Source organism: Poecilia latipinna, unplaced genomic scaffold, assembly GCF_001443285.1.
Source record: "Poecilia latipinna isolate Pla-1442-1.1 unplaced genomic scaffold, P_latipinna-1.0 Scaffold758, whole genome shotgun sequence".
NCBI lineage: Eukaryota > Metazoa > Chordata > Actinopteri > Cyprinodontiformes > Poeciliidae > Poecilia > Poecilia latipinna.
The window spans coordinates 141883-169177 of NW_015113374.1; the positions used below are offsets into that span (position 1 = coordinate 141883).

Here is a 27295-nt window from a genome sequence, read left to right on the forward strand (position 1 = left end):
TATATATATAAAGCCAGACATCTAGGACACCACATAAAAGCTTGTGTGTTTTCCAGCATAGCTGAACATAAGGATATTTAACATGAATTTTAAAAGTACTGGAACATCCAAGAGAAAAACATCAAACAACTAAAACCAAAGAAAAGGCTGAAGAAAACCCAACTGAAACTTCAGTAAAATATGCTTCAAAACATTGATGAATACATGAGAAGGCCAAAGTTTTCTTTCTTTACTTCTGCATCACAATCACTCTTGGCTTTGTGTTGGTGTCATATACAATTCTAATAACATATGTGACATTTATAAGTATAATCCAGTCAAGTATGACTATTTTTCAAGGGGTATTTAACCATTTTAAGATGCTGTATATTAGACACGCAATGTAGTTCTCCTGTCATTGATGTTTAAACGTTGTTCACAGATGCCAGACACGAATTTGGTCAAATGTAAGATTTATCAAATTAAGTTTCTCTTTGGATTAAAAATGACTTTTTTGCCTGATTGTAGTTTTTATTTAATTGCTTGCACATGTCCATTGGGAGTTTTTACTTAAACTCCTTTTGCTAAATGCTGTGCATCTGAAATGTCATTTTTTTCTAGATATTTGAAAGGCAACCAAAAGCCTCTACAGTCTAGGCCGTTAGAGGTGTAAAAATAAAACATTTTTGCTTCACTTATTTTCTACAAACCAATTTGTATTAGTATGAGTCATTTCTGAGAGGAAGGGGAATTAATCAGATAGTAAGTGAATCAGGCTCATTGCCAGTATGTTATTTTAAGGTTTAAGACATCAGTGGCTGTTATTTCCCAGCAGGTGGGCTTGCTTTTCGCCTGCTTAACTTATGTGGGGCAACTTTTTTGATTACCTAAAAACATCTTTTATCTAAAGCATGAGAAAAATCATAAAGAGATCAGAACAGATTTTGTGACAAAATCCATGAAATAGGTCAAATGTATTTAGGTAAGCAGTAAATATTTATTGTTGAATCTTAGTAAATGCTAAAGGCAAAAAAAATAAATAAAAAAAAAAAAAAAAATCACAGGCTTTATTTAAGCCAGCTGTCATACTGCTGTTAATGATGTGCACCCACCACAGAAAAACAAGCACAAACCAATTTAGTCCTGTGGGTTAATACTCTGCTTGCAGTTCCGTAAATACAATACAGAACATATGAATTCTTGAAGATGTAAAAATATTGTTTTTATTGTGGTGTATTTGTTTGTATTAGTTTGTTTTTTTCTAACTTGAACACACAAGTGTTTCCCCATCGTGGTCTTTCTGGGTTATTTTTTGCTACAGCCAAATGTATTTCAATTACCTAGTTCTAGTTAATTACATGGTTGTCAAAGGGCTTTTACAGAACTCGTGTATAAGCAAATTAGTGAAATGCTTATCTTTTACATGTGGTTTGTTGATTTTGGCACATATTTGCCGAGGCGTTGTCTTAATCACACTTTGCAAAGTCACAAGATTTATTTTTATGCAGTGTTGTGTTCACTTTTCATATAGATCTTGAAAAACGATCTGTGCAAAAGTGCAAAGCCTTCTCCAGCACATCCACAAGATTCTTAATGGGGTTAAAGTCTGGAAGAAATCCATGTGGCTCCCAATGCATGTGTGAAAATGACGTCTAATGCTCCCGAACCACTCATTCTTGACCCTGATGAATCCTAGCACCGGCATCTTGGATTACTGCTGCGACAGCAGAGACGAAAACATCCATTAATGGAATAACCTGGTCATTCTGTCACGTTTGGTAAGTGGTGGTTGGTGGCAGGCCCAAATGCAGAACAGCAGAGGTGTGGAGTGAGTGGAGATGTTTAATGAAAAATAAAGAACAAGACTTACATAAACCACGTGGAGCCAGAGCAGAGCACAACTCATAAATCCAAAGGGGAAAAAAAAAACAGCCAGGAGAAAACAGGATGGAGTGGAGAAGTAAAGGAAGGAACCAGTGAGGAATGACTGAGAAACAGGTGCTTCAGTACTGGAAGGTTGAATGCTGAAAACAATGGACCAGGGCTGAATAGCTAACTGACTGCAGGTGTGAAGGGAGTGAGCAGAAGGCAGGATTTCATTTCAAAACATTTAAGTGATCGCTGATCACGCCTATCATTTGGGGGAAGTGGAGGTTTCTGATCACATTTCTTCCACAAAGTCGAAGATTCCCCACTTTCTACTTCCATTTTTTCATTTTTTAAATAATGTGTTGAGCAGTTCTCAACCACATTTTAGTGGTCTCTGATTTTTCTTTATCTCCTTGGTGCATGTCAATGATTTAACCCTTCTGAAACAGACTGACATCCTTGCCAGAACCATGGGATGTGTCTGTTGACACTGTCATTCATTGTTGTGCAACTTTTGGGGTTTAGTGATTTGTTACAAGCTGAAAGACAATCATCCAGTCATTAATTATACTGTAGGAGGCTCATACTTATTAGACTCATACCTGTTAATTCATACTTGAGTTGTGAATTTCTGCACTACTTGAGTGGAAGTGCATGAATGAAAAAGGTTCATAAAGTAGTTTCTACATTGACCACACCCAAAACATTAAGTAAAAGTAAGTAATATGTAAGCATCAATTAATAAGGGGACATTAGCATTAAAACTACGTGGTTAGGACACCATAAACATTTGATATTTTTATTCCTAAAAGGATTTCAGCAAACAATGTCACTGTCTCCATTGTTTTAAAGCGTCTATAGCTGACTGTTGTAAATAACAATGCAGAATTTGCCAGCAGGATCAAAACATGCAATCCCTCGAGCTGTGCTTTTATGTTGGCTAAAGGCGACAAATGAAGCAAAAGTCCAGAAGATCACCATGATAGAATGATAATAATTGATCATTTGATAGAGGTGAAAAAAAAGAACTTGAAAAGTACAACAAGGAGTTGGGGTTTGTGGAAATGCTTCTACTGAGGGTGAACGGGATGGTATAAGACTGAGGATTAATGTTCTTTTAAGAAATGCAAATCTCAGGAATCAGGGTTTTTTTCCCTGTTCCTTGTAGTTTTTCCAAGTGGAGCTTTATTTTCTCCTTGCATCAAGGAAAGCATCTGCTTTTCGTTACAGAAAATTGTTCCCTGGTGTTGTGTTTTCCCCTAATCCTTCATAAATGCTGAATAATCACACATTTATATTTGACACACAACTTCACACTTTCACAAGACCAACGGGGAAAGTTGTTGGTTAAAGATCATATATATCGTGTAATGCATTAATTAGAAACTTTAGTGTCTTTCCCCTTGATTGTTGAACTGGAGTTTCAGTAGAAAATCCAGAGATTGGCAAAAACGTAAAGGAAATTGCTGGTACCTTTACTTGTAATTACACTGATCTTCTCAGCATGTCATTTATTCTTGATTAACTTTTTCCATAATTATGGACAAACATTTGCACCCTGGTGTGCATCTGGTCAGCCAAAATGAGCCCATATTTCCTGGTTGCTATGCAATCATGCAGAACAAACACTGGACTTGATGACTTTCACCAGATGGTTGCCTAAACCATTACAGATTGACCAGCATGTTTAATAATGAGAAACAGACATTGAGAATCAAATATGTTCTTTGGCTTCAAACTCATCACAGCCTGGGAAAAATTATTGGGTGTAAACTTCCATTTGCAGTCAATAGAGTAGATTTTTCTGCAGTTTATTTTTGCTACACACATCTTTGGATGGGTCACGGATATCTTGCAAGAATATGTGGGTTACACTGATGCTTCACAAACGATAAATTGTGAACTTTCATTTTATCTTTACTTGCAGAGATCCCTATAACCTCAGATTGTGAAATGGCCGCCAAATGATTGAAAGAAAAATACAGGCTGAAGAAGAGGGACATATGGTCTCTGCCTTATGGGAATTATGTCTCAAATGAAAGGCGTTACCCAATCCTTTTATAAAAATGCTTTAAAGAAGAAAAGTAAAGAAAAGTTTTGAGCCCAGTTTGAAAAGACCAAACAATACTTGTGTCCTGTGGGAGTTGATTCCACAGGAGTGGATCCTGACAACTAAAGGTCCAGTCTGCTCAGACTCAAAAGGCAGTCTGAGAATAAAGCACTCTATTGGGTAAAATGTGCCGCTAAATCTTTAGCGTGCCTTGTACCGTACTGTGAAAAAATATTTGCTCTCTTAGCACAACCCTTCTCTTATCCAATTTAACAAAAAAAAAATCTTTACACTTAAATGTTTCAGATCATTAGATTACTTTCAGTATGAGACCAAAAAAATAAGCCTGAGTGGATGGCTAAAGTTGTTTTCGAATGATGACTTAATTTATTTAAGGAAAAACGACATTCAAATTACATTAACTACGGTAAGCCACATTTTGTGGAAAGCTTGGTTCAATTTCATTAACCACACACTATTAGCCTGATTACGGTCAGACCGGTAGAAGAAATCACTGAGCTGGAATCTGTTTGACACAAAGGAAGCAGTTTTACACACAAAATAATGTTTTCAAGCCTTTTTTTTCTGTGAAATACGGTGATTTTCCACATACAACCTGAGTTAAGGACAAGTTGTTGTTTACTAAATTAAATAATTCCAACAATTTGTGATATAAAATAAGTTTGGTGATTCTGTCTGGAGAAAGGTGCTCTTAAACTCTGTTTCTCATATAAAGTAATTAATTTGTTTAATTATTCACTCTTTTATATCTACCGACATTTCTACTCGCTTTGTTTTCCCTTCTCTGTTGTAACTACATACCTATAAATTACCTATAAATTACTCAGGCCAATCAGACACATCCACAAAAAGATGAACTGAATGATGTTTGATGATTCTCATGTTCTCGTTCAGGTTCTGTTTTGTTGGGTTTTTCTCCTGTTTTCTGGATTTTTAAGCTCAACTCCTGTTTGGTTCTTCACTTTCTGCTCTACTCATAATTAAAGCAAACACTGTCCAATTTGCTGTGAGAGTTTAAGTACAAAACAATCATTTTACTGCATTTTATGAATGAAAAAAGATGGGTCCAGTCAAGAGGCAGAAATATGGTACTAGGACTGGACAGAAAATGATTGTAGAAGAAGCTAAATACAAATAAAATAGTTTTTAACAAACAAATTAAAAGCCTAAAATGTTTGGAGGTGAAAATTGAATTTAAGATGCTTTAAATTTGTGCACATTTTCTCTTGAATTTCTATATCTTGATTTATTTTCCCTTGATCTTTTGTTGCTCATATGCTCTAATAAGAGAAATTACTGTAAATATTCCCTGACTGTACAGTCTCTTTTTCTTATTTTTATATTTTTTACCTTTGGTTGAATCTGCATGCTTAGACAAGCCTGTCACTTTGCTCCTGGCACAGCTACATTTTCCCACTGAGAGAAAATAAAGATTATTCCTATTTCTGCACTACTGTGTTCATAAAGAATGACAGAAACGTTTGAGACCACCTTTAATAAGTCAAGGTGAATAAAATCTATTCAATCTTATTCCGTGGAGGAAGCAGTTCAGTTCTGCTGTTACTGAACAGGAGAAGCCTTTTCCTCCACCACCAGTTTCAGCCACACTCTAACTGAGTGAAGAAAAAAAAAAAGTCTAATAAAAGCTCGGCTACAGATCTGCAACACTTTGAGAACAATCGCCTGCCATGTAGTCACCCTGCTGCGATGTCGCACGTGCATTGCTTGTTTTTTGTAAGCCCATAGTGGCAGGTTTTGTGCAGTAGATCAATCATATCAAACACAAAGCAAATAAAAAAAAAATGCTTGTTTGGAAGCAGAGTCATAGTTTACGAACTTCTCTGCAGCTTCTGTATTATTAGCCACCCATTACTCTATTGAGACTATGTCTTCCTCAAGGCCAAAGTCAAATCGATTAAACATCCCAATACTGGTCTGGCTGAACAGAAAATTGAAACAATTAAACATGGTTTATTGAATATAAGATCTTCCTCTTCAAATAAATGATTAGTTAATGACTTAAGGATAATCATATTGGTGTATTTAGTCTCAAAGACACCTGGCTGCACCAAGAGGAGTATGTTCATCTAAATTAGTCAACTTCTTCTAATTAATTTAAATGTTCACATTCCTGGGAGAGGAGGAGTAGCAACCATCTTTCAGTCAGATTTATTGATTAGTCCCAGGCCAATTAATAGCTACAAATCTTTTGAATTGTTTCTCTCATTCAGATTGCAAGGCCCTCAAACCACTTCCGCTTATTGTTTTGTGTCATTCACCAGGCACTCACTCTCAATTTTTAGATCAGTTTTCTGATTTCTTATTTAAATTAGTGTTAAAGAGTGAAAAAGTATATACAGTGGGGATTTTAACATTCATGCTGACGCTGGAAGTGATAGCCTAAATGTAGACTCAGTTGGTTTTATTCAAAACATCCACAAACTTTAGAAAACTTTTGGACTAATTTAAACTAAATTACTTTGTATGAATTAATTGAACAGACTTTTTTTTCTGTAAAGTGACTTAAAATGACATGTTATGAATTTATGCTATATAAATAAACTAAATTGAATTGAATTCTTGTTTTATTAACATAGAATCTGAATACTTTTCTTAAGGGCTGTTGTCTCAAACTCTTTGCCGAGAGACAACCTTTACAGTACATGTCTCTCAGCTTCAGCACACAAAATGTGAAATCTGCTTTTCTCCAAAACCGTATGAGAAAGTGAGAGTGCTTTTCCAAAGCAATGGTTATACAGATTTTTGTAACAATAGACAGTCCCACAATGCAGTTCCAAATAATATGGTATCATCCATGTACACATATTAGTGTTGCTGGCCTAAAGAGTGACTTTCCTTCAAATACTCAAATTATATGTAGTCAATATATATATATATTTGTTTCATCCTTTAAATTAGTTTTCTGGCTCTATTATTTCTTTGTCTTCTGGTTTTGCCCAGGAATTTAATCCATGTAGATTAAGCATACTACTTTTGGAGCATTATTCCTGCAATAATAAAAAATCAGATGAACATGTGGAGGAAGCCAGTATGTAAAACACCATGAAACAAGTCAAGTATTATTATATACTTGTATTTTGACCCCATGTATTGTATCATGTATACTCTGAAGCCCATTCGTTCAAACTCAAATCAGTAGAAAATATTGAAACGTAAACTGTCCAGCTGAAAACGCTCTCGTGGTGTCAGGCTGTTTTTGAGGAATATTGTATGTTTGAGAAGAACCCATGAATACAAACAAGGTGTTTGCTTGGATTTTATGTGATATTTAACTACATAAATATCCCCTGTTTGAAATTTTAAAATGTGAAACCTTGTCATCTGGGTCTGATTTGTCTCATTAGGCACAGCAACAAGCCTTTTATTTGTGCCAAGGGGTGCGCTCTCCATTTGAGATATTGAGTTTTGTATTACAGGAATTCCCATTACTTTGCTTTTTATGGACATCACTGAGAAATAAAAATATATAAAAAGTATTCATATTTATATTTTGATCAGATTGAGAGATCTGAATTTATTTTTTGGATTTTCCATTGTCTCCTTTGTTATTAACATAATCATTTCAGAGATACATCTTCAATTATTTGCTTGCATTGAAAAGAAATAGCAAAGAGGGCTAATTTGCATTTCTTTTTGATGAACATATGAAAGCAAAATTGTGTGGGATGCTACTTGTGGTTAATATGTAATCCTCTGTAAATTAAAATACTACAAATGATATCAAGGTATGATTCATCAAAATTTTATGAAAGGCATAAGGCTTTTAGCATTGCTCATATGGCCTCTTTCTTATTAAAGGCTAAAGCCATACACTGCTTACAGATTTGTCAAGGGGAGAAAATATCTGCAGATAGAGGAAAACAGTAAATATAAGGACTTTGTTTGGCCTCGTGTGACCTGATTCTGTCATGTTTTCAAAGCTGAATAGGCAAACACAGGGCAAAAATCTGGTGTAATTAGCTGCAGTGGTGGTGGAGTAATCCTGCATCTTATTCCGGGAAGAACTTCTTTGCTTACAAAAGCAAAAAGAAAAAGGATGCTATTTATTCTGGCTGATTAGTATGCATGTGTGTGACTTATTCATAGCTTTGGATTTAAATACTTGCTAAATTATTTTAAAAAAAAGAACCCTAACATTGATTTTTTTTTCGTTTTACAATTTTTATTATTCTAATAGGAATAGACTGACATTTTTGGCAAATGCACTCATCTACTTTATTGCAGAGGGAAATCGATACCGCTCCAGCATTTGCTTGTTTGTTAAATTTGAAACTATGGCAACCATACCTCTAAAGATTTTTATTTGTTCTGTCTAACCAGCTCAAACCGAGCTGAGCCGTTTCCCCTCGTTTCCAACCTTTTGTTCTCGGCTAAAAGATTTTTTTTTTTTTTTAAAGCTGTAGCTGTTAACATTGTGAGAGCAACGGCAGTCCCTCTATAACATGAAAGAGGGTGAGTACGATTTCCCAAATGTCAAACTATACCTTCAACAGCAATCGTTTCCTCCATGTGTGACATCAAGTCCAGGTACAGTCACCGCTTACCTTGTGCATTGCTAAAATAATAAATCCTTTCAGCCTTCCTGAAACACTCTCGTAACTATCTGGTGCGCACAGGGAAATGATGGATCACACCGAGGGGGAACATAGCAGAGACTCATAAAAGTCTCACAACTCTGCTTTTTCTTCCAAAAGGAAGGAAAAAAAAGCCACATATCGACAGCATTCTCTGGAACTGCCTTGAATCTGTTGCTTGTATAGAAGAATTATTTATCTCCACTCCTGCTCTATTCCTGAGAGGATGCCGTTGACAGCATTTCATCCCACTGTCTGAGAACCACTGGCTTCCATTAGGGCCAAGAATGGCAACGTGATGTCTTAGTGAGAGATTTCACCAGTTGTGCAGTGTTTAAAAGCTTTGAGAGCAGCAAAGTGATACCGAGGCAAAGAAAGAAAACATTTATTGTTCATGAATGTGGTGTCACAGAGGTCCTGTCAGAAAAAGAGTGGCGAGGAAAGGTCTTCGTCTGAGGTCTCTTAAAAGAATAGTCTGTTGTTTTTGAAGCATTGCTTTGAGGAGTAGGTAAGAGTAGTCATCATCTTAAGTGGTCAAAACACAAATCATTATCAGTTTGGAGAATCAACTTAAAATTCTCACGAGGGAGCCGAGCTGAAAGATTTCCAGAGAATATTTCCACTATGCATACAAATGCAAATCCCTACATTTTTAAAATAGTTTCTTGAAAATGTTTGCATGTTTAACCCCTGTGTGTTAAGTGTTTGTGGCATGATGTTTTGCAAAGAAACAGCAGCGTCTGCAAAGGATTGTTCACAATGTATGATAGGATGATAAGAAAAAAAAATGCTGGATAAACTGATTAGAATTATATTTGGAGTATACCAAGGGATATTTTCTCTGCTTGACTGTATAAAAAAGCAATGCAAATTTTAAGAAATTCAATTTTAACAAATTTCCAGAAAAGTAGTATTTTGACTTGAATATTTGGACATTTTCTTTTTGAGAACATTTTCGTAATCCAGTATTTTATTTGTTTTTTATTGTAATATGCCTTTTATACTGCTAATGCATGTCTGAACTCCTTGGAAAACAAAAACTTACTAATTTGTGATACAACTATCTCATGAATTTTCTAAACAACTTCAAAACTATTTATCAAACATTAAATTGTGATCAGAATTTTACAAGTCACTGATTACATGGATTATTGTTGATTACAAAACAAAACTGTTGTAAAAGTTAATTATTCTCCAATAATGTGCTAATTAGAGTTCTGGAAACATGAAAGAGCAGTAACAAAATGTTTGACTGCTTTAGCATTTTTATGTGGTGCCAGATATTCCCTCTGGAAACCTTCATGGCCAAAAGTCCCCCATGAGACTCCAATGGACTCACATATTTAATTTCCCTGCCTTTACAGAAAAAAAATAACAATTGTTTTCTGTATTGTTAACATTTCATTTGAAAGAAAAGTAGCTATATTCTCCTATTCTACTGGATTCCATCATATTCAGGTGAGTGGCCACATGAGTCTCAACGGGATAATAAGTTAGAGGAGGGCATGTAGGTTGTTGTGCTTCATTTTGAAATGAAACAAATTTTTATCTGGATTGAAACGTGAAATAATAAAATGCATTCTGTGAAATGTAAAGTCTGGTGTAGGCATGCATCACTTGTGTAATGGCCCATTACAAATATTCCATGTGTACTGATGAAATGTGCCAAATCAGTTGCGGAGTTAGAGTAGAGCAAGTTATATTGTTTTATAGGATGTTTTCTCCATACTTAATGCCATGACTATCTTGGTGAAAATGTAATGCTTTACTGTAGATCAAAGGTTTAATGAATTGATTAGAACATTGGTCCAAGTTCCCTGCTGTGTCAGTAACCGCAGGTATTCAACATGACAAAGTTAAACCATCAGTGCAGACAGTTTCTGCATCATGTAACATTTAGTAATGTTATCTCGCCATTGCTGTATCACTGGTGTAGAATATATATATCAATTAATTTGCAGTGGTGAAAATATGCTGTATACACTGGAGGTCAGAGTTGTGACATGTCCAAACAATAACTATGGCATTATGACTACACATGCTGCAGTTTCACATAATTACAAATCTGAATCCAAGGTAAATATGTGTGACAGTGTGAAAAACATATTTTTCACTATTTGCCAGAATCGGAACTGATGGGAAATTGACCATAACGGCTCTTCCTCCTATAAGAAAATTTTTCAGTAATTCTCCAACTGAGGTCCCTCAGAATGCATTTAGCTGTTGGTAAGATGTTGACGAGTACACCTTACAACCTCATTAACAAAAAAATAAATAAATAAAAAATCTATCCTTTTAAGTATTCCTGCCTTTTTCTTCTCCTTAAGGAGGTTTGGTATTTTTTTTTTCCTCTAACAACACTCAGCACATTTGTGTAAAAGTGATACATTGCATTTGCAAAAGACAGTCTAACATTCCACATGACAGCTAGGTTTTACATTTGTGATGCCCATTGTTGTTATAAAAATTTACAGACTAACATTTTTGTGTCTCAGTGCAAAAGATATATCTTAAAAGAATTTCAGAAAAGCCGTGCCCTTGGTAAACGTCCATCTATGTCCACCGTTTACCAGCAACCCGTACCTTCCTTCCCACACTACAGCTCTCGGCCTGCTTACAAGACCAGCAATAAATAACCAACAGAAGCAGATTTACAGTCACCGTCAGATAGCAGCAGTGTTTCAGCTTTGACTTTAAATACATATTCACAAGCAACACTGTGTCACTATACACCCACAATTCATCAGAACTTCAACTATAGATAATAATTACATACTGATCATAATTACCATGACCATTACAACAGAAAAAAAAGAAATTTCAGTGTCACATTAGGATTTAAGTATTTACATTTTTTTTTTCTTCTTCCTCTTTTTAAAGTTCTGTGGCTTAATTTCCATGTGTGAATTTCTGCAGTAAAAGAAGGCAATGAAGTGTCTCTAAGGTAAAAAGTAGTGAACGTGGAGTTTATCAGCTGGTACAGATGCTGTTGATGGTTATGATGCCTGGGTCCACCAGGCCCAGTTCCTCGTGTTCGTTCACGCACAGCTGATAGCCGCAGCCCCGCTTGCGCTTCAGCGGGGTCACCTTGGCGTCTGGCTTGGCGCGAGGCGGCAAAAGGAAGCCCACGCTCCCTGCGATCAGCATGTGCCATATGCTGTGGATGTAGAAGTAGTTCTCCTCCGTCTCCACGAAGGCGTACAGAGCCACAGCGGATGTGGCGATCATGGTGCCGGGGAACAGGAAGAAGACCCAGCGCTTCCAGGTGGGCGGGTAGCAGCGCCGGCGGCGGATGGTGCGCACAGTCTGATAGGATCACCAAACAAAGCATGTCAGTGCTGCTGTAAGCTTTACCCAGAATTATGTTCAGAATATACTGAGTCATATTTGGTGTCTTTTTTTATTTTAAATATAATGCTGGCATGAATCTACGAAAAGCCACAAATATTCATTCAAATTACTAAAATTAAATCTTTATTTAAAAAAAGAAGCATTTTTACAATAAAACTAAAACACAGAAAAATCTTGTCCATCTTCCTTTCTGTGTTAGTTTCAATTATATAGAAAATATTAGATTATTTCACATCATATGGAAAAGAAAGTCTGCAGATTAAGCTATGCTATATATAAACATACATTCTCACTCATGTCACACCTAAGCATTTCATGTCAGGTGCGCATGATTAGACCGTCTCTACTTTTGTCCTGTTTAAATCTTTTACGTTTGGTTTGCTCCTGACTGTTGAGGTGAGAGTGAACTGCACATGTTTATCTTTTTATTTGACGAGTGCAAAGAGGAAACTTTACACTCTCAGAAAAACGTGAAGGCTAGATTGATGTCTGAAAGATAGAACTCAAAACTTTCGGAATAATGATCATTAGGCAGGTGAGTCAGAATTATTTGGACCTCAAAACTAAGAACATGTCTGTCGAGAACCTCGTGTCAGCTGTGAAACATAGAGCTGCAGCAGAACCTGCTCAAGTAACTATTGTGGAAAAGTCCTAAGCATGGCACAAAAAAGCATAAATGGACTTGTTAATATCCATATTTATTTCTTTTCATGTAGAGTGGGCAATTCTGAGACAGGTCATGGGAGTTGGAGCTCGCACATAATTAAAGTAGGATTTTAGATAAGGACAGTTCTAACTTGAGGAGCTGGGGGACAGTGATTTTTTAATAATCTCCACTTGTGTTATTCTGAGGGTTTTGTATTCCTCACCACGTGCATCAGACTGATCAGCAGATGGATTTGACTTGTTACTCAGTCTCTTATCTATCCTGTCATGTATCCTCATGTTTTGTTTTGCAGTAACTGGATACGGTGTCTCTGTTTGTTTTAATCAACAGATTGTGCTCATTTGTTCCCAGAAGCGCCACAATCACAGCACAAAAACACTTCAACATTTCATTTCACTCCATCTCTATTTTCATCAGCTCCTGAGCACTGATTACTTGGATTTCTTAAAGATCTTCCAGAAAATGTTACCGTGAAGAACGGCGATGTTATCAAGGGAAATGCGCGCTCTACATTAGACGCAAAAATAATTACAAATACTCTTGCAGGAAATGGCTGTGATTAAATTATTATGCAGAATACAGTTTAGATTGAAGACTAATAATCTGTGTGAAGTGAAAAACAAAATGTATTTTAGCTGTTCAGTTCCCTTCTGTGCTGCATTGCATTTTTTTTTTTTTTTTAAAGCAAACAATTCTAAACTGGGAGAGTCTTTTCACCCTCCAGTCAGAGACTTCATTTAGTTTGGAGAAATAGGGATATTTTGGAACTGACTGATCGGAACCGCTCCCCTTCCTCTTACTGCTAATGACACCCCTACGCAGCGGCAGCAGCAGACGCTCTGTGCCCTCCGCTTCACTGATCTAATTTGGTGGTGTCTGGGAGCATTCAGAATGCCAAGCTTTGCAGAAACATGACAAGCTGAAATGAAAGGGCTCTTGTAGAGAACGCGTGGCGCTCAATCCGAGAGGCGCAGCGCGGAGGGAAGACTGTTGAAATGCAGACGTTCTCAGCTGAACAGCCTATAAATTATTAATTGTCAAGTAATCAAAGCAGTTGCACAGGTTTATCTTTAAATCCTGCGACATTAGCAGTAGATCCAAGTAAGTTTCTTTTTTTTTTCTTTTTCTTTTTTTTTTTTAAGAAGTTGCTGTGAGGAGTTCAGTTTTGTAGCTAATTTTCATTTGTCAGGGAAAGATTAGAAATGCTGTCTCAGAGTTTAGACTTTTATTATGTTGAGCTTGTCATAATACACAAAAAGCTAATGCTTGGAGTTTGTATTTGTTAAATTGCACATGACAACATGACATTTATAATTAAATTAAAAATCTGCCAGTGCCTACAGAAAATTGACTGAAAAGAGGAATCTACTAGTGTTTGGTAAACCAGTAAATCAACCTTTTAAGAAAGATTTTAAAGCACAGGAGTCTTTACAGTATACAGTTTTCTTATGGCATATTATATAAATTATCTGTGTTTAGCTTTAATTAATTTACACCTGCATTATGTACACCTGCAGGCAGAGCAAAGCTGTGCTTTTGTTTTTGACTGGCTCCACAGGGACCTCTCTGGTTTTGTCATTCAAACAGATATGCTAGAGATGTGTGATGCAAACATCCAATGTTGCCAAGTCATTAAGCTTGTTGCTATATACAGCAAGTACTCAGACACCTCTGGTAACCAAATTACAAAACAGCAACTAGTGACCTGGTGTATTTTTGGACTCTGGTACGAACGCTTAGTCTCTTATCAAGAAGAAACAGCTGCTGCCATGGGTTGCTACCTCATTTCAAAGCACTCACAGGTGGCCCAGTCTTCATGCAGCTGCTCTGCTTTAGCGCTACCAACAATAAAGAAAACCTTTGGATTTTAAGCAAAATCAAAAGCAGCATGTTTCTGTGCTTTCTGTGTCTCTTAGATTTTTGAAAATGACTCCAGTGGGATTATAATCAGCTGATGAGCTGGACTGATACAACTGGAGCGCTCACCAGTGTACCTTCACACCGAAACAGACGATGTTCAGCCGAAATAAGCAGGACCAAATGTAGCAGCAGCTGCTGTGAAACTGCCGAGATTCAACATCAGATTTGAACTGCCAGAGTGATCCAAGTTTATGTCAATAACTGCTGACAACATTAATGTGCAGTCATGAAATGTATTCCAGAGGCCATACACATACAGTCATCAACATTGTAAGATGCTGGACACTTACAGTGCTCATTGTAGGTAAAAGAAATTTGAAAATCTACAAATTAGTATATTTCTAGTCTCTTTTGCTGGCCGTGTGCTGGGAAAAAGGAAGGAGGCTTGGAATTTAATTTAAAGAAGCATTTTCTCAAGAATCAACAAAGGAACATTTATTTGTAGCTCTATGCATATTACAGAAGTTATTTACTCAATGTCTGTAAATGACTTCTGCTTGGTATTCCCACTGTTTGTCTGCAATTTCATTGTCTTTCTGACAATGACAATAAATTCTTCTGAATTTTCTGTTGGTTCCATGAGACCACCAGATAGTAATGTATTTAAAGATATGACTCAATTATTGTTTGATGTAGTCAAGTTGTGAAGTAGAATACATGATAATGGATCGGTTTTAGTTTTAGATCAGCGTTTATTGGACTTTTGTAGAAACAGATAATTACCAAATTATATGGAGAGAGGTATGAATGTTAAGGAACAATCACAATCTACACTAAATCTCAAATAGATGTATTAACTTTCAATGTTTTTGGTAATTTGTTTTGCATTGAAAAATAATATCAGATTTTGTTTTGGATTATAATAATGCTTTGTCCTCTTTATGCTCAAACACAAGTCTTTGCAGGGAAGATTTAAACACTCTTCTAGTTTCAAGGGATCCTTCAGCGAACAGTAAACCAACTCTCATAAATGAAACTCCTACATTTTATTCAACACTTGTTTTTTTTTTCTCCATGGAAACAACAAACTTGTTTTCAGACTCACATCTAGAGAGGTTGGTGTTAAAGGCTCTATGTTTTTTTTCAAGAATCCTCCCTGAAAGACTATTATTTTTATCTTCTCAGTTCAGGGAGCACATTATGACTCGAAGAGTCAGTGAAAGTACACGCAGAGTTATAATGGAACTACAAGCCATGACTAATACCCCACAGGCAGAAAAACTTTTAAAGCCTCTTCCATGCTAATATAAACTAGCTATGTTGGTCAGAAACTCTAGTTTTTATCCACACACACACACACACACGTGTTCTAGTCCTCAATTGGCTTACATGATAGATTAAATGCTTTAACACCTTCTAGCACATGGAACATTAGGAGGACAGCGCAGAAAACACGTTTCTTCTGCATGTTTGAACCAGCGCGGCTTTGAATGTTAAGCACAGATGCGTTGAAATAATTGTCTTTCATCCTCTGGGAAAACCTCTTTGTAATGCATTCAGAGCTGTGTAGATAACTGTGAATCTGAAAGACGGGATTCAAACTGTGCGGCTTTCAGAAATTCTTTTCAACAAATAACTTTATATAAAGCATTACTTGAAGTAGTTTAAGGCAGCTTTTATAATCCCTTAAAAAAAAAGAAGACACCTTCACCCATCTGATCACATCTATTTTAGAATTTTCCCCCCAAGTGCAATGAAATCTAATGGGGAAATTAACTTGATTTAATGAGAAATGGTCTGAATTTGAGCAGAGGAAATCCCGTTACCCATGCTACAGCCATTATGCCCAGCGCGAACAGGCTAGGTCCCAGCAGGTTCCACAGACCGTGACGGTCCAGCTGCAGAGCCATGGACAGAGACATCGCCCCCAGCAGATACAGCACCTTCACAGGATAGAAAAAAACAAACACACACACTGATCAATAACTGTCCCCCATAAACACTGTTCAAATCATCTCATCACCAATAAATACAAGGATGATTGTGTAGTGAGGCAAAAGCACGTCTCCTATTATTGATTGGTCTGAATTGTATTTTTTTTTTTTTTTTTTAATTTGTGCAAGATAATGACTTTACTGAATTTGTTTTCCTGCAGATTGTGAAAATATATAAAAGACTAGAACTCCACTGTCCTACAGTACATTGTGACAACTGAAACAGCATGATATTTAATTTAGGATTTATAATGCTAATGAAACATTTGTTCAAGAGTTTCTGCCGTGTTTCTGTAAAATTCGTCAAATTTTTCAAAACCATCATCAATAAAGGGATTCGCTTCCATCTCTGCTGTGGTTGCACAGTGTAACCTTGGAGGTTTGGAGGACAATTTGCTCAACCTTGTTTTAGTAATTTAATCTCTGGAGTAATGTGGCGTCTCTCGTAATGTTTTATATCTTTCTGTCTTTATCAAGTTTTAATTAAATTTATTAAAATTCTGGTATAAATTACCTGATCATGGATATAAATGTCACATTTTGGGCTCTGAATAATGCCTTCAAACATTTCTTTTTCAGTAGTGGGACTAAAATAAATCACACAATTTAAGGAATGTTTAGAGGCAAGAATTAGATTTGAGATACAGAAGTCACACACTTTTCATAGCCATCAAACACCTGAGCCAATTCTAGATGGAGATCTGAATTCTCTTTTGGTCAAACATTTTAGGCTCACTTAAAATTGTTTCCTGGCCCTGACTTTTTAAACATAGCCCACAATTTTAACCGCCAGTTCAACACCCTTAATGTTAATCTGCTTCGGAGAAACCAAAAACTGTTCTGATGGCGAATTGTTGTTCTGTTTGATAGCCAATTCTTTCTAATTTTAATCTAGCAGACCCAATATATCACCATAAGACGACAGGAAAGTTGTTCGGAAGATGGAAATCAATCCGCAAACCTCTAAGGTCCAAACCCATCATAAACTACTGCCAGTATTTACAGAGAAGTGAGTGTAGCATCGCCAAGGACATTTCTAAATTTGAAGCTGGCCACATGGGAAAGCTAAATGTTTCTGGAGAAAAGTTTTATGGTAGTTTTATGGTACGGAGAGAAAGACTGGGGTGTTGGTTACGATGAAACTTCAGATATGGCACCAACCTCAACCCAAGTGAAAATGTATCGACTACGATTAAATGTCAGGTTTGTAAGACAGTGTAAACCAGAGTAAACTCTACCTTATCCGATTAGAAAAGTGGCTACAAAAAGTGTGTTTCTTTCAAATTTGGTAAGGCAAACCTATTTATATAATTATTTGTAAACTGTATTGAAGTATGTTGGTTAGATTACAATTTCAAACTTGTTTGTTTTTCAAATATCACTAATGTGAGTGATGGTATCATTTGGAATAAAATAAATATTCAAAATTAATGTGAAATTTATCTAGGTGATGCATCTGGTCATTTTTTTGTGTTGATGTGGTATATTTTATATTTTTGAAATTGTTAGTTACCTACAGACAATAACCAATTTTCACAGAGATAAAGAAAATGATTAAATGTCTTGTCAGTTTGCTTCATCAGAGAGGCATTGACTTTTACCAAGTTGAGGCCAAACCCCAAAGCTCCTTTTGAAGAACCTAAAAAAATGAAAAAATGTACAAGGCTGTGAGAGTGGACGGCACAAAACAGTAGAAATAAAATATGAACACTAAGCCCCATGCAATAGACAGTAAACGTTGTTTTTTTATTCTTGTTTTCCCCAATTCACAATTCAAGATAAAGCCACAAGATAACAAAGAGATAAAATGAGAGTAGGGGGGGGAAAAAATCAATATGTTGTATACACAGGCTTCAGGAAGACTTTAGCCTGCATTCTTGTGTCTGGTGGACAATGTGAGGAGAAACCAGGGAGTTTGGAGCTGGGAGGGGATGACCTGCCTGCAGGAGAATACGACTAATTGACACAGACCAAGGAGAAAAGGAGCTTTGCGGTGCAGCCTGAGGACTCTGTGCAGCCCGATCATCAGTCATACCGCGCTGCTGGATCATACAGAGGTGCCCAAAAAATGCATGCATTGTATACAGGCATGAATGCTCTGATGCTCATAGGCAAGGCTTTTTTTTTTACTATAATGAATCATTATCAGTCACTGTGACAGATGAGCTAAAGCAAACTCCTGTCCTCTGGTGTTAGCCTATTTTTATCAGCAACCCATATTTTCATGCCTCGCAATGTACAGTAACATGTTCTGATGTGTGTGCGTGTGAATTAAATGGCACTGCAAGAGTACACTGCCTTACTGGGCAAACCATGTTCCAAAGTCAGTTAAAATTTAATAAGTGGGAACATGGACAGCACAGGTTTCAGGCTAATCACATTATTTATTAAATGTAGGGTCATGGAGCTAATTAAGAATTTAATAATGTTAGACACCTTGTGTGTAACCTTTGGTAGGTCGTTGCTCTGATTTTATTGGTTTTGCATGCTCTTTTGACCTGCTTCCATTATTGGCTACTATGACTTAACAGAGCTGATTTGTTGAGCTCTTTAAGAATAATCACAGAGTGTCTGCATGAGATGTATTGTAGCAGTTTTTTTTTGTTTTTTTTTTTTTGCTTCAACTCGAAGATATTTTTACCAGAAATTACAGTAAATTTATATAATTTGCATGCTCTTGAACAGCTGTGAGCCTGGAGTTTCAGGAACTCCTTTGTATTCTACTTCCAAGAAGAAGTCAATCTTTCTTCTAAGGTTTTAATGGTCTTGAGAGATATTTTAAGGTTTAGCTAAGGTCTTCTGTTTGGACTTCAGTTGCTTTTTAATATTTAATCATCAGCCCAGGCTTTTCTGTAGGAATGATTACCAGTTTGATCAGCTGATTTAATTGCTTTGAAGTTTTGTCTTTTCGAACCCTTGTAATTTTGTTATTTGAGTACATAAAACAAGGTGTCTGCCTCAGGGCATTTTGGATTAACTTTGTTGTGCACTTAGGTTAAAAAATGATACATTAATTTAATCTGGTCATTTTCTGCTGCAAGATTTTCTCCACCGTTTTCTGACTTCCAAAATATCTACCAGTCGGGGGTCATTATCTCTTACATTTTTACCCAATATATCCTTGAAGAGAATTGTAAACAACCAAATCATAAGCTTAAGCTTTTTTCTTGTTATCTATGTTCATAATTCATTAATAACCCAGTATGACGATCACAAATAAAAAATACTTACACATACATTTAGAACAAAATATATACCATGATCAAGATGTTTTTATGCAAATAGAAAAGTTACAACTATTCCTCCTGCTGCTGAAATGACATATATTAGAACATTTGTAGTAATAACATCATTTTAATCATTGTCATATTAGGGTAATGTTTACATCTTTTATACTCTAATGAGATTGCAGCAAAGATCTTAAATAAAGATGCGCTAAAGGTAGAGATTTTTTGAAATAAACACTTATTTCAAGTAATCTGTTTTGTGATGCAAAATATTTGCACAGTACTGTTTTATCAATAACAGACCTGATAGGCGAATGAAGAAACACAAGATGCAAAGACTGATGGAAATCAGATCATCTGGCTAATTTTCTCTAATTATTAATTATTCATGCATCGTTGTAAAAAGGTCACCAAATAATGTAGTCACAACAATCTTTTTATTACTCCAACAAAGATAACTATTATTTTCCTTCATATTAATAATACTGACTAGTAACCTTTAGCAAAGTGAGATTAACAAATGACCCAGAGCGCTTTCTGTTTGCAGACTGGTAAGATATTCTGCTGACAAATTTGTAGGAACTTTTAAGGCTTTGTGAATCTCATATGAGCTGCACACACACATGGACGCAATCAGAAAATGAAAGGTCCTTTACCCTCTACTGCTGCAGCAGTCCTAGACATTGATAAACACACACACACACACACACACGTTTGCGTGGCTATCTTTGTGGGGACTTTCCATTGACTTCCATTCATTTCTACAGCCTAAACCTTACCTTTACCCTTTTCCTCCATCACATACCTAACCCTAATCCTAACCAAAACTCAATTCATACCTTAGCCCTAACTCTGACCCCTGACCCATAAACAGGGTTTCCCCTTGTGGGGACCAGGCTCCGGTCCCCACAAGGAGCAATTGGTCCCCACAACGTAGTACATGTCAGGAAAATTGTTCCCACAAGGTATTACAAACAAACGCGCGCGCACACACACACACACACACACACACACACACACACACACACACATTGTCTCTTTTCAAGTACACAAGCGTGCACGGTTCCTCTTGCCAGTCCTGACATGTGCGATTTGATTAGTGGCTGAATACTGCAGAACTAAGCAAAAATGAAAACCCGAGAGGACAGCAGATGTTCATACTTTCCCCCTGCTCACATCTCCCCGTCTCACCACCTCCAGCCTCCGCCCCCACCGCCCTGCGTTTCTCTGTCTCATTTATAGACAGGGACACACATTTACACTCACACTTTTCTGCTCCATATTGGTGTGCAGCCAGGGGGTGACCCAGGGAGAAGGTGCACCTGTTAGTGTTTATTCTCTGCAATATGTCAACAAGCCGAGAATTTAGAGCCGCACTACGCAGATTCTAACACGACTGATCTTTTAATTTATAACTAAGAACGGAAGCATATGCGAGATTTGTCTATACACAGCTCTAGACAACTCTAATCTCTCTTTGTTCTGGCTTTTATTCGTCTCATCACTCATTGACACAGCAAGACAACACGAGTGGAGTGTATTGCTATCCAAGGTCTGATTACAGATACCTGGCCATTTCTATCTGTCCAAAAATAATTGTTATTTTAAGGAACGACTGCTTGTTTCAGTAAATACCTGAGCCAATTAGAACATCTAGAGCTGATGAAAATTGGGAATGCTCCATGATGTATGTGAAGATTTTTATTTAAAATGATGTAATACAGGATATCTGAAAAATATGAATAGAAGCATCAAAACAGAGAAGACAGGCACGGACTTGTTACCAGTGTCAAGATACACAGCATTTTTCAACCAAAATGTGTTTAAATGAAACTTTAAATGAAATGTTAGACAAAGGGCCAAACTGACTGCAGCTTGCTCTGCTTGCATGGAGCATAGAGTAATGTAGCATTGCCCCACCCTTGCCTAATAGCAAATAGACTACCAGTAAGCTATAACAAGGTAGATTACACATTTCTCTTCCTTAAAAAAAACAATTCCTTCATTAGATTTTTTTTTAATAAATGAATTTTAATAACTTAAGACTAAATGTGTTTTCAAGCAGGCTTGAAAACACATTTAGTTTTGAAGCCAGATTTTATGGCCATCAAGCTATGTCAACCCAGGTTTTACCCATTACAAAAAGTAATAAAAATGGAATAATGTTTTGCACAGCAGGCACTTTGAAAATATAAGACCAGTCTATAAGTATGATATATACTTATAGACTTATATACTATAAGTATAGACTGAGGTAGAGAGAATTATGTTTAGTTGTATTTCAGAGCAAACAAATATTTTCACCTCAAGAGCAAAGTTAGATGTGTACAAACTGTTGCCTCCATTAAATCAGAACTGAAAATGTTACCGTTTACTTCAAGTGCATAAGTGTTTTTATTGGATCATTTTAATCATGTCTAACCTATTTATGGACTCGAAATATGCAATTTTATAAATTTTTATGTGATGTATATTATGGTTTTTAATGCACTTTGTGTTTAAAGTGCGGCTCTCTTATCGATGTTTCTTTATTTTTTAAATTACCTTCAGCATGAATGGTGGTATACAAATGAACCCACTTTTCTGCTTTGACTTGCCGTACTATTCACACAGAACTAGACTGAAGGTAGACTGATGCATACACTGAAGTGATGTCAAAGAATCCTTATTACAAGATTGTTACAGCAATTCGTATCAGGCAGACAGATATGCTGTGGGGGCGTAAAAAAAACTACGTCTGATCAATGGGAGAGGTTAAACTGATGTTTTTCTCCATTTTTAGCTCGCTGATTACATGGTGTGATAAATGACCCGCTTTTGGCTTCTCACTCAAAGGTTTTACTGCACTTTTAGTAACTAGAGTCATTTTTTTCTTCATTAATGGTGTCGGTAGTCATTTTTATAAATGTGTGCTGTGTGTGGCAATGACACTCAAAACCCATTTAATGGACTGTCCTGTTGCGTCTCATTTTATTTGTCTAATTACAGAAGTAGCAGAAAAAGCTGTTGCCTGTATACACCTCTGCGTTTATAGACACATATCTTTTAACAATATTTTTTTGCATAAATGTCCCTGCACCAAATTAACAGTGAAAAACATTCTGCACCAAATTTGACAAAAAAGGAAAACTAGTCATTTAGGTCTGAGAAAACTTCCTGTACCAAACAAAAAATCTTTTTTTTTTGTAAGTATCAAATAAAAATGTTCGCAAAACCCATTTTCATAATTAGCATGAAAAGCTCATTGCTTAATTTAGGGACTTTAAAGCATTTGTTTTTAATCAGAACTGCTCAAAATTGTGAGTCAAAAAGATTAGATACTAGGAGGAGTGGCAGATGAGCATCAGCTTTATTTTATTTTATTTTATTTTCTAGGTATTGGGATTCTTATGTTAACCAAAAATGCATATAACTAACAGAAGACAAAACTAAATAACATTGTACCATCATTTACTTCCTTATAATTTACCCAAGTCCTCCTAATATTTTAAAGATGGTTTCACTTTCAGCAGTTTGATCAGATTATTATAAAAAAATATTTCAATCACATTCTATACACCGAGCAGTTCCCTTTATTTTATCGCAAACATTTGGTAGTGTTCTTGACATAGCATTTAAAACACAAAAGTTTTAAAACAGCATTTTCTTTCTTTTATGACAAGAAAGAAAAAATATGTATTGACTGTTAAGAGAAGCCAAGTTTCCATAAAATTACTTATTAGTTGATTACTTAGAAATACAGTGAAAACATACCTGCTTGATGATGGATTTTAGCCTTGCCATAGCAATAACTGTGACCCACACTGACATAAGGGACCCAAGGAAGTCACAAAACTGCAGAACGTCATACTCCATGATGCAAAAGACCACGATACCAGGCTGGTCACATGCATGGTAAAACTGTGGGAAGAGACAAAGAAGGCAGCCATTACACCATCAAATTTCTAGTTTTTGCTTTGCTTTTTTTAAGTTTGAATTACAGATTTATTTTTACTCTGTAGTTTTTAAATTTTATAACATACAGAAATTGACTTCGTATCTCTTGATAGAACTAATGTCTAATAGACACACTCCACTTTCACAAAAGAAAAATCTAGAATGAACTGCTTTTCTGAAGCTCAACTTAAGTTCTTTGCCAGACTTAAAAAAACGTTTGCAAGGGAAATTGGACTGTAATTTATCAGCTTTTGTCAGCTTTTTGAAAAGGAATTTCTCCAGAGCATTGAAATGGAAGCTCCATCTAACCATATGGTTTCACTTCCTTAAAATAAATCTTTCTGCTGGGAAACTAACACAGCCTTTTGAAAGTATTCATGCCTCGTAAACATTTTTTTCCCACATTTCATCATGTTACAACCATAACCTCTAAGTAAATGGCATTGTGAATCAAATGTTAGAAATGATTTTCAATTATATTAAATTATTTTTTTTTATTTTTATAAAAAGCTGGAGAATTTCAGATTTCAGAACCTTTCGGGGAGTATTTCTCTACCACTATTACGTTTTTGAAAAATCTTTGCTCCAAACTATTCTAGGCTGAATCAGATTGGATTCCAGGGTCAATATTATTTTTTTCAAGTCTCACCTCAGATTCTAATTAGGATTTAAAATTTGACTAGGATTACTTAGGATTTCAACTTTGACTAGGCCATTCTAATGCACTATAGATGCTTTGATCTAACCATTTTGTTGCAGCTGTTTAAAATGATAATTTAGCATCATGAATTCTTCCATCAGTTCTGACCAGCTCACGTCTCACTGCTGAATAATACCTTCTTCCACCTCTTTGAATTGTTTTTACAAATCAGGACAAATCAAAGACGTGAACTTTAAACTTCACTTTGTTTCTTATTCACGCTGTTTCATAAACTCCAAATGAGTCAATCTGTTGACCAGATCACTGTTAGTCATGCACTATGACTAACAGTGGTCTGGTCAACAGATTGACTCATCTGAGCTGTGAATCTCTGACAAACTTTCTGTAAGCCTAATGGCTACTTCTAGGATTTCAGTTTCTTTTCTATAAACTTAACGTTCTTTAGATTTTTTCACAACCTTCTCCCTGACCTGTCTGCTGTGCTCCTTGGCCTTCATGATGCTGTTTGTTCACCAACATTGTTCTCTAGCAAACTTAAAGCCTTCACAGAAAAGCATCATTTATACTTTATTTATTTATGCAGGTGTTATGACTATTGACTCATGAATTGACTTTCAAACCTAATTGATTGCATTGGATTGTCTTTAGGAGTACCACATTGAGGCCGGTTGAAAGCAAATCATAGACATACTGTTTATTTGTAGGTTCACTGAAAACCATTATATTTTCACTTATTTTTTGCATTTGCATTTGTCCTTTCATACGGTTTTGTTACCTTTTTAGAGACGCCCGTCTTATTTCCCACCAGAAACAAACTTCTTGGGTTAATAAAAATATTTTTAGATTTAAATCTGACAGAGGTATAAATAATTTTGTGCTCAACAGTATTCATTTCCTGTACAAACAAAGACTAGAGGCCCAATGTTGATTCAGATTTGTACTACCTGCTCTGAATGGTCACTCTACTAGCCTGTGAAGGACTCATAGAGAGCTTGTATCATCCACATGTCAGTTAGAAATGATGTTTTTTCCACTTATACAGATAAAACTCTAAAAAAGTAAAAAAAAAAGAATAAAAAAAGGTTCAATCCCATAATTTAAATCCCCTTTTTCACTTAAATTGTGCCACATTTGGAAGGAAGTGCATTTGTAAGTTTATAAATGATACTGATCAAGTTCCAGTTGTTGCCAACACCAGTGCAATCAGGCTGCCAGCACAGGGTAGTCATGGCAGGCCTCCTAGCAGTCCTAAGGGACTGGGAATGCACTGTGTGTTTTGGATTCTCGGGGTAGAGAGCTGTCAGACACCCAGTAAACTGTAATCTGTACAAGACTGCCTACCGTTCCTGAGTGCTGACAGGGTGAGGAATTGGTCTTCATGTGGTGCTGTTTGTTTGGGCTGCTGGTTGTCACTGATCTTCCTCGCTATTTGAAACTTGTGCTTAAAATAATACTGTAACACTCGCTAAAGGTTGCCCTACAGCAAGGGGGTTGTATGAAGCCATAAGGAGAATTTAATGAGGGGCCCATCTTCCTATTGACAGCATCACCACCACTAACAGTGTTTCAACAGATTTGGTAAAATCTGAGAGACTGAGCCATTTAATTGGCTGAGCCTAAAAGCAATCATGATGATTGGCTTTTTTTTTTTTTGCTGCTGATATGTATTAGTTAAAAAACAGATTGTCACTAGGCAGATTGTTATGTATGCTGAAACTGTGAAATCAAATTTAATCATTTTCTTTCTGAACAAATTGAAAATTTCAGATCTATGGTTCATGTTGAATTTCAAGCATTTATGGGAGGCCTCTGATAGTTTGGGGCCCTAAGCGGCAGGAATCACATTTGCTTTGTGCTGGCTCTGGCAGGGGTCTTGTCAAGATCAGTCCAACCTGACATGCTTGCAGCAAATGACAACTCATGTCTTTTTTAACAGGGTCCATGCTCACCAGAGCTGTTATCCAGGCTCTGATCAGGTACCTGCAGTAGCAGAACCCCAAGACAAGAGTCAACAGCAGAGTGAGCAGTTTTACACTGACATAGGAGATCTGGCATTTTTTTTTATGGGTGCAACCTACATATTCAGCTCTGCTGCTCAATAGAAACATGAAAGAGAAAGTCATGTGTGAACTTCAAGGAGTGTAAGCCTGGCCATAAATTCCACCATACCTTTTGGAAATTATAAATAAATACTTTGAGCTTAAATTAATTTAGCTGGAGAAAGTTTGAAGGATACTGATTCAAAAAAGTAGCAGAGGAAGAAAGACCATTTTAATAATTGCAAGAAAGTCTTGGAAGCAAATCTACTTCTGGATATGCAACAGGCGAGCATAAACTGCATTGGATTATTAAGTGATTTGCAAATAATAAAATTCCATGTTGTGTAATTTGTTTTGCCCACTGAGCCTCATTTCTGAAACACATTTCCTGTTCTGGATGCTTTCATGCTTGTAACATTTATCACATATATATATATATATATATATATATATATATATATATATATATATATATATATATATATATATATATATATATATATATATATATATATATAATTGGTCCTGATTTTCAAACAAGCCTCTTTGTGACTGTAATTCATTTTCAGTTTACCACCATAAGCGTAATGTAGTCATCAGCACTGCTTTTGTGCCAGACTATCATTAGGTGTCAATCAGTAGAACAGCATGAGTCCATTGTTAGGAACTGTGTGAAATTACCTGCATGCATCACTTATGTTTATATGTATCCAAATACAAAGAACACATTCTATGATGATGATTTTAATGTTCAGAACACCACTAAATTATTTTGTTTTTCACGTCTTCTTTAAAAGTGTCTGAATATAAATCAGCAATGAAGTTTCAGACAGATGTAAAAATATAGACTTCAAACCAAACATTTGAAGAGAAAACAAATAACCTTTTTTTTTAACTGTCTGACTTTAAATTAAGCTAAATGTTTAATGTTTTAGGTCACTTAAGAATATTAAACTAGGCTTTTAAATTGTATGCCTTGGGTTAAACCTTTTGAATGACTCATCCTTCCTGACAGGACTAAACTGAGTTCAGTTTGAAGGTTGCAT

The 27295-nt window shown here is 36.1% G+C and overlaps 1 protein-coding gene across 1 annotated transcript in view; it reads right to left on the minus strand.

Moving 5' to 3' along the window:
• Nucleotides 1–8882: 8882 nt before the first annotated feature.
• tmem8b (transmembrane protein 8B) overlaps nucleotides 8883–27295 on the minus strand; it is a 50653-nt gene continuing 32240 nt past the window's right edge. Inside the window, exons 11-13 of the mRNA XM_015045978.1 lie at nucleotides 23367–23513; nucleotides 16219–16335; nucleotides 8883–11820 (exon numbers count right to left, since the gene is read on the minus strand). Coding sequence (XP_014901464.1) covers nucleotides 11485–11820; nucleotides 16219–16335; nucleotides 23367–23513 — 600 coding nt within the window. The 3' untranslated portion in view covers nucleotides 8883–11484. The remainder of the gene's footprint in view (nucleotides 11821–16218; nucleotides 16336–23366; nucleotides 23514–27295) is intronic.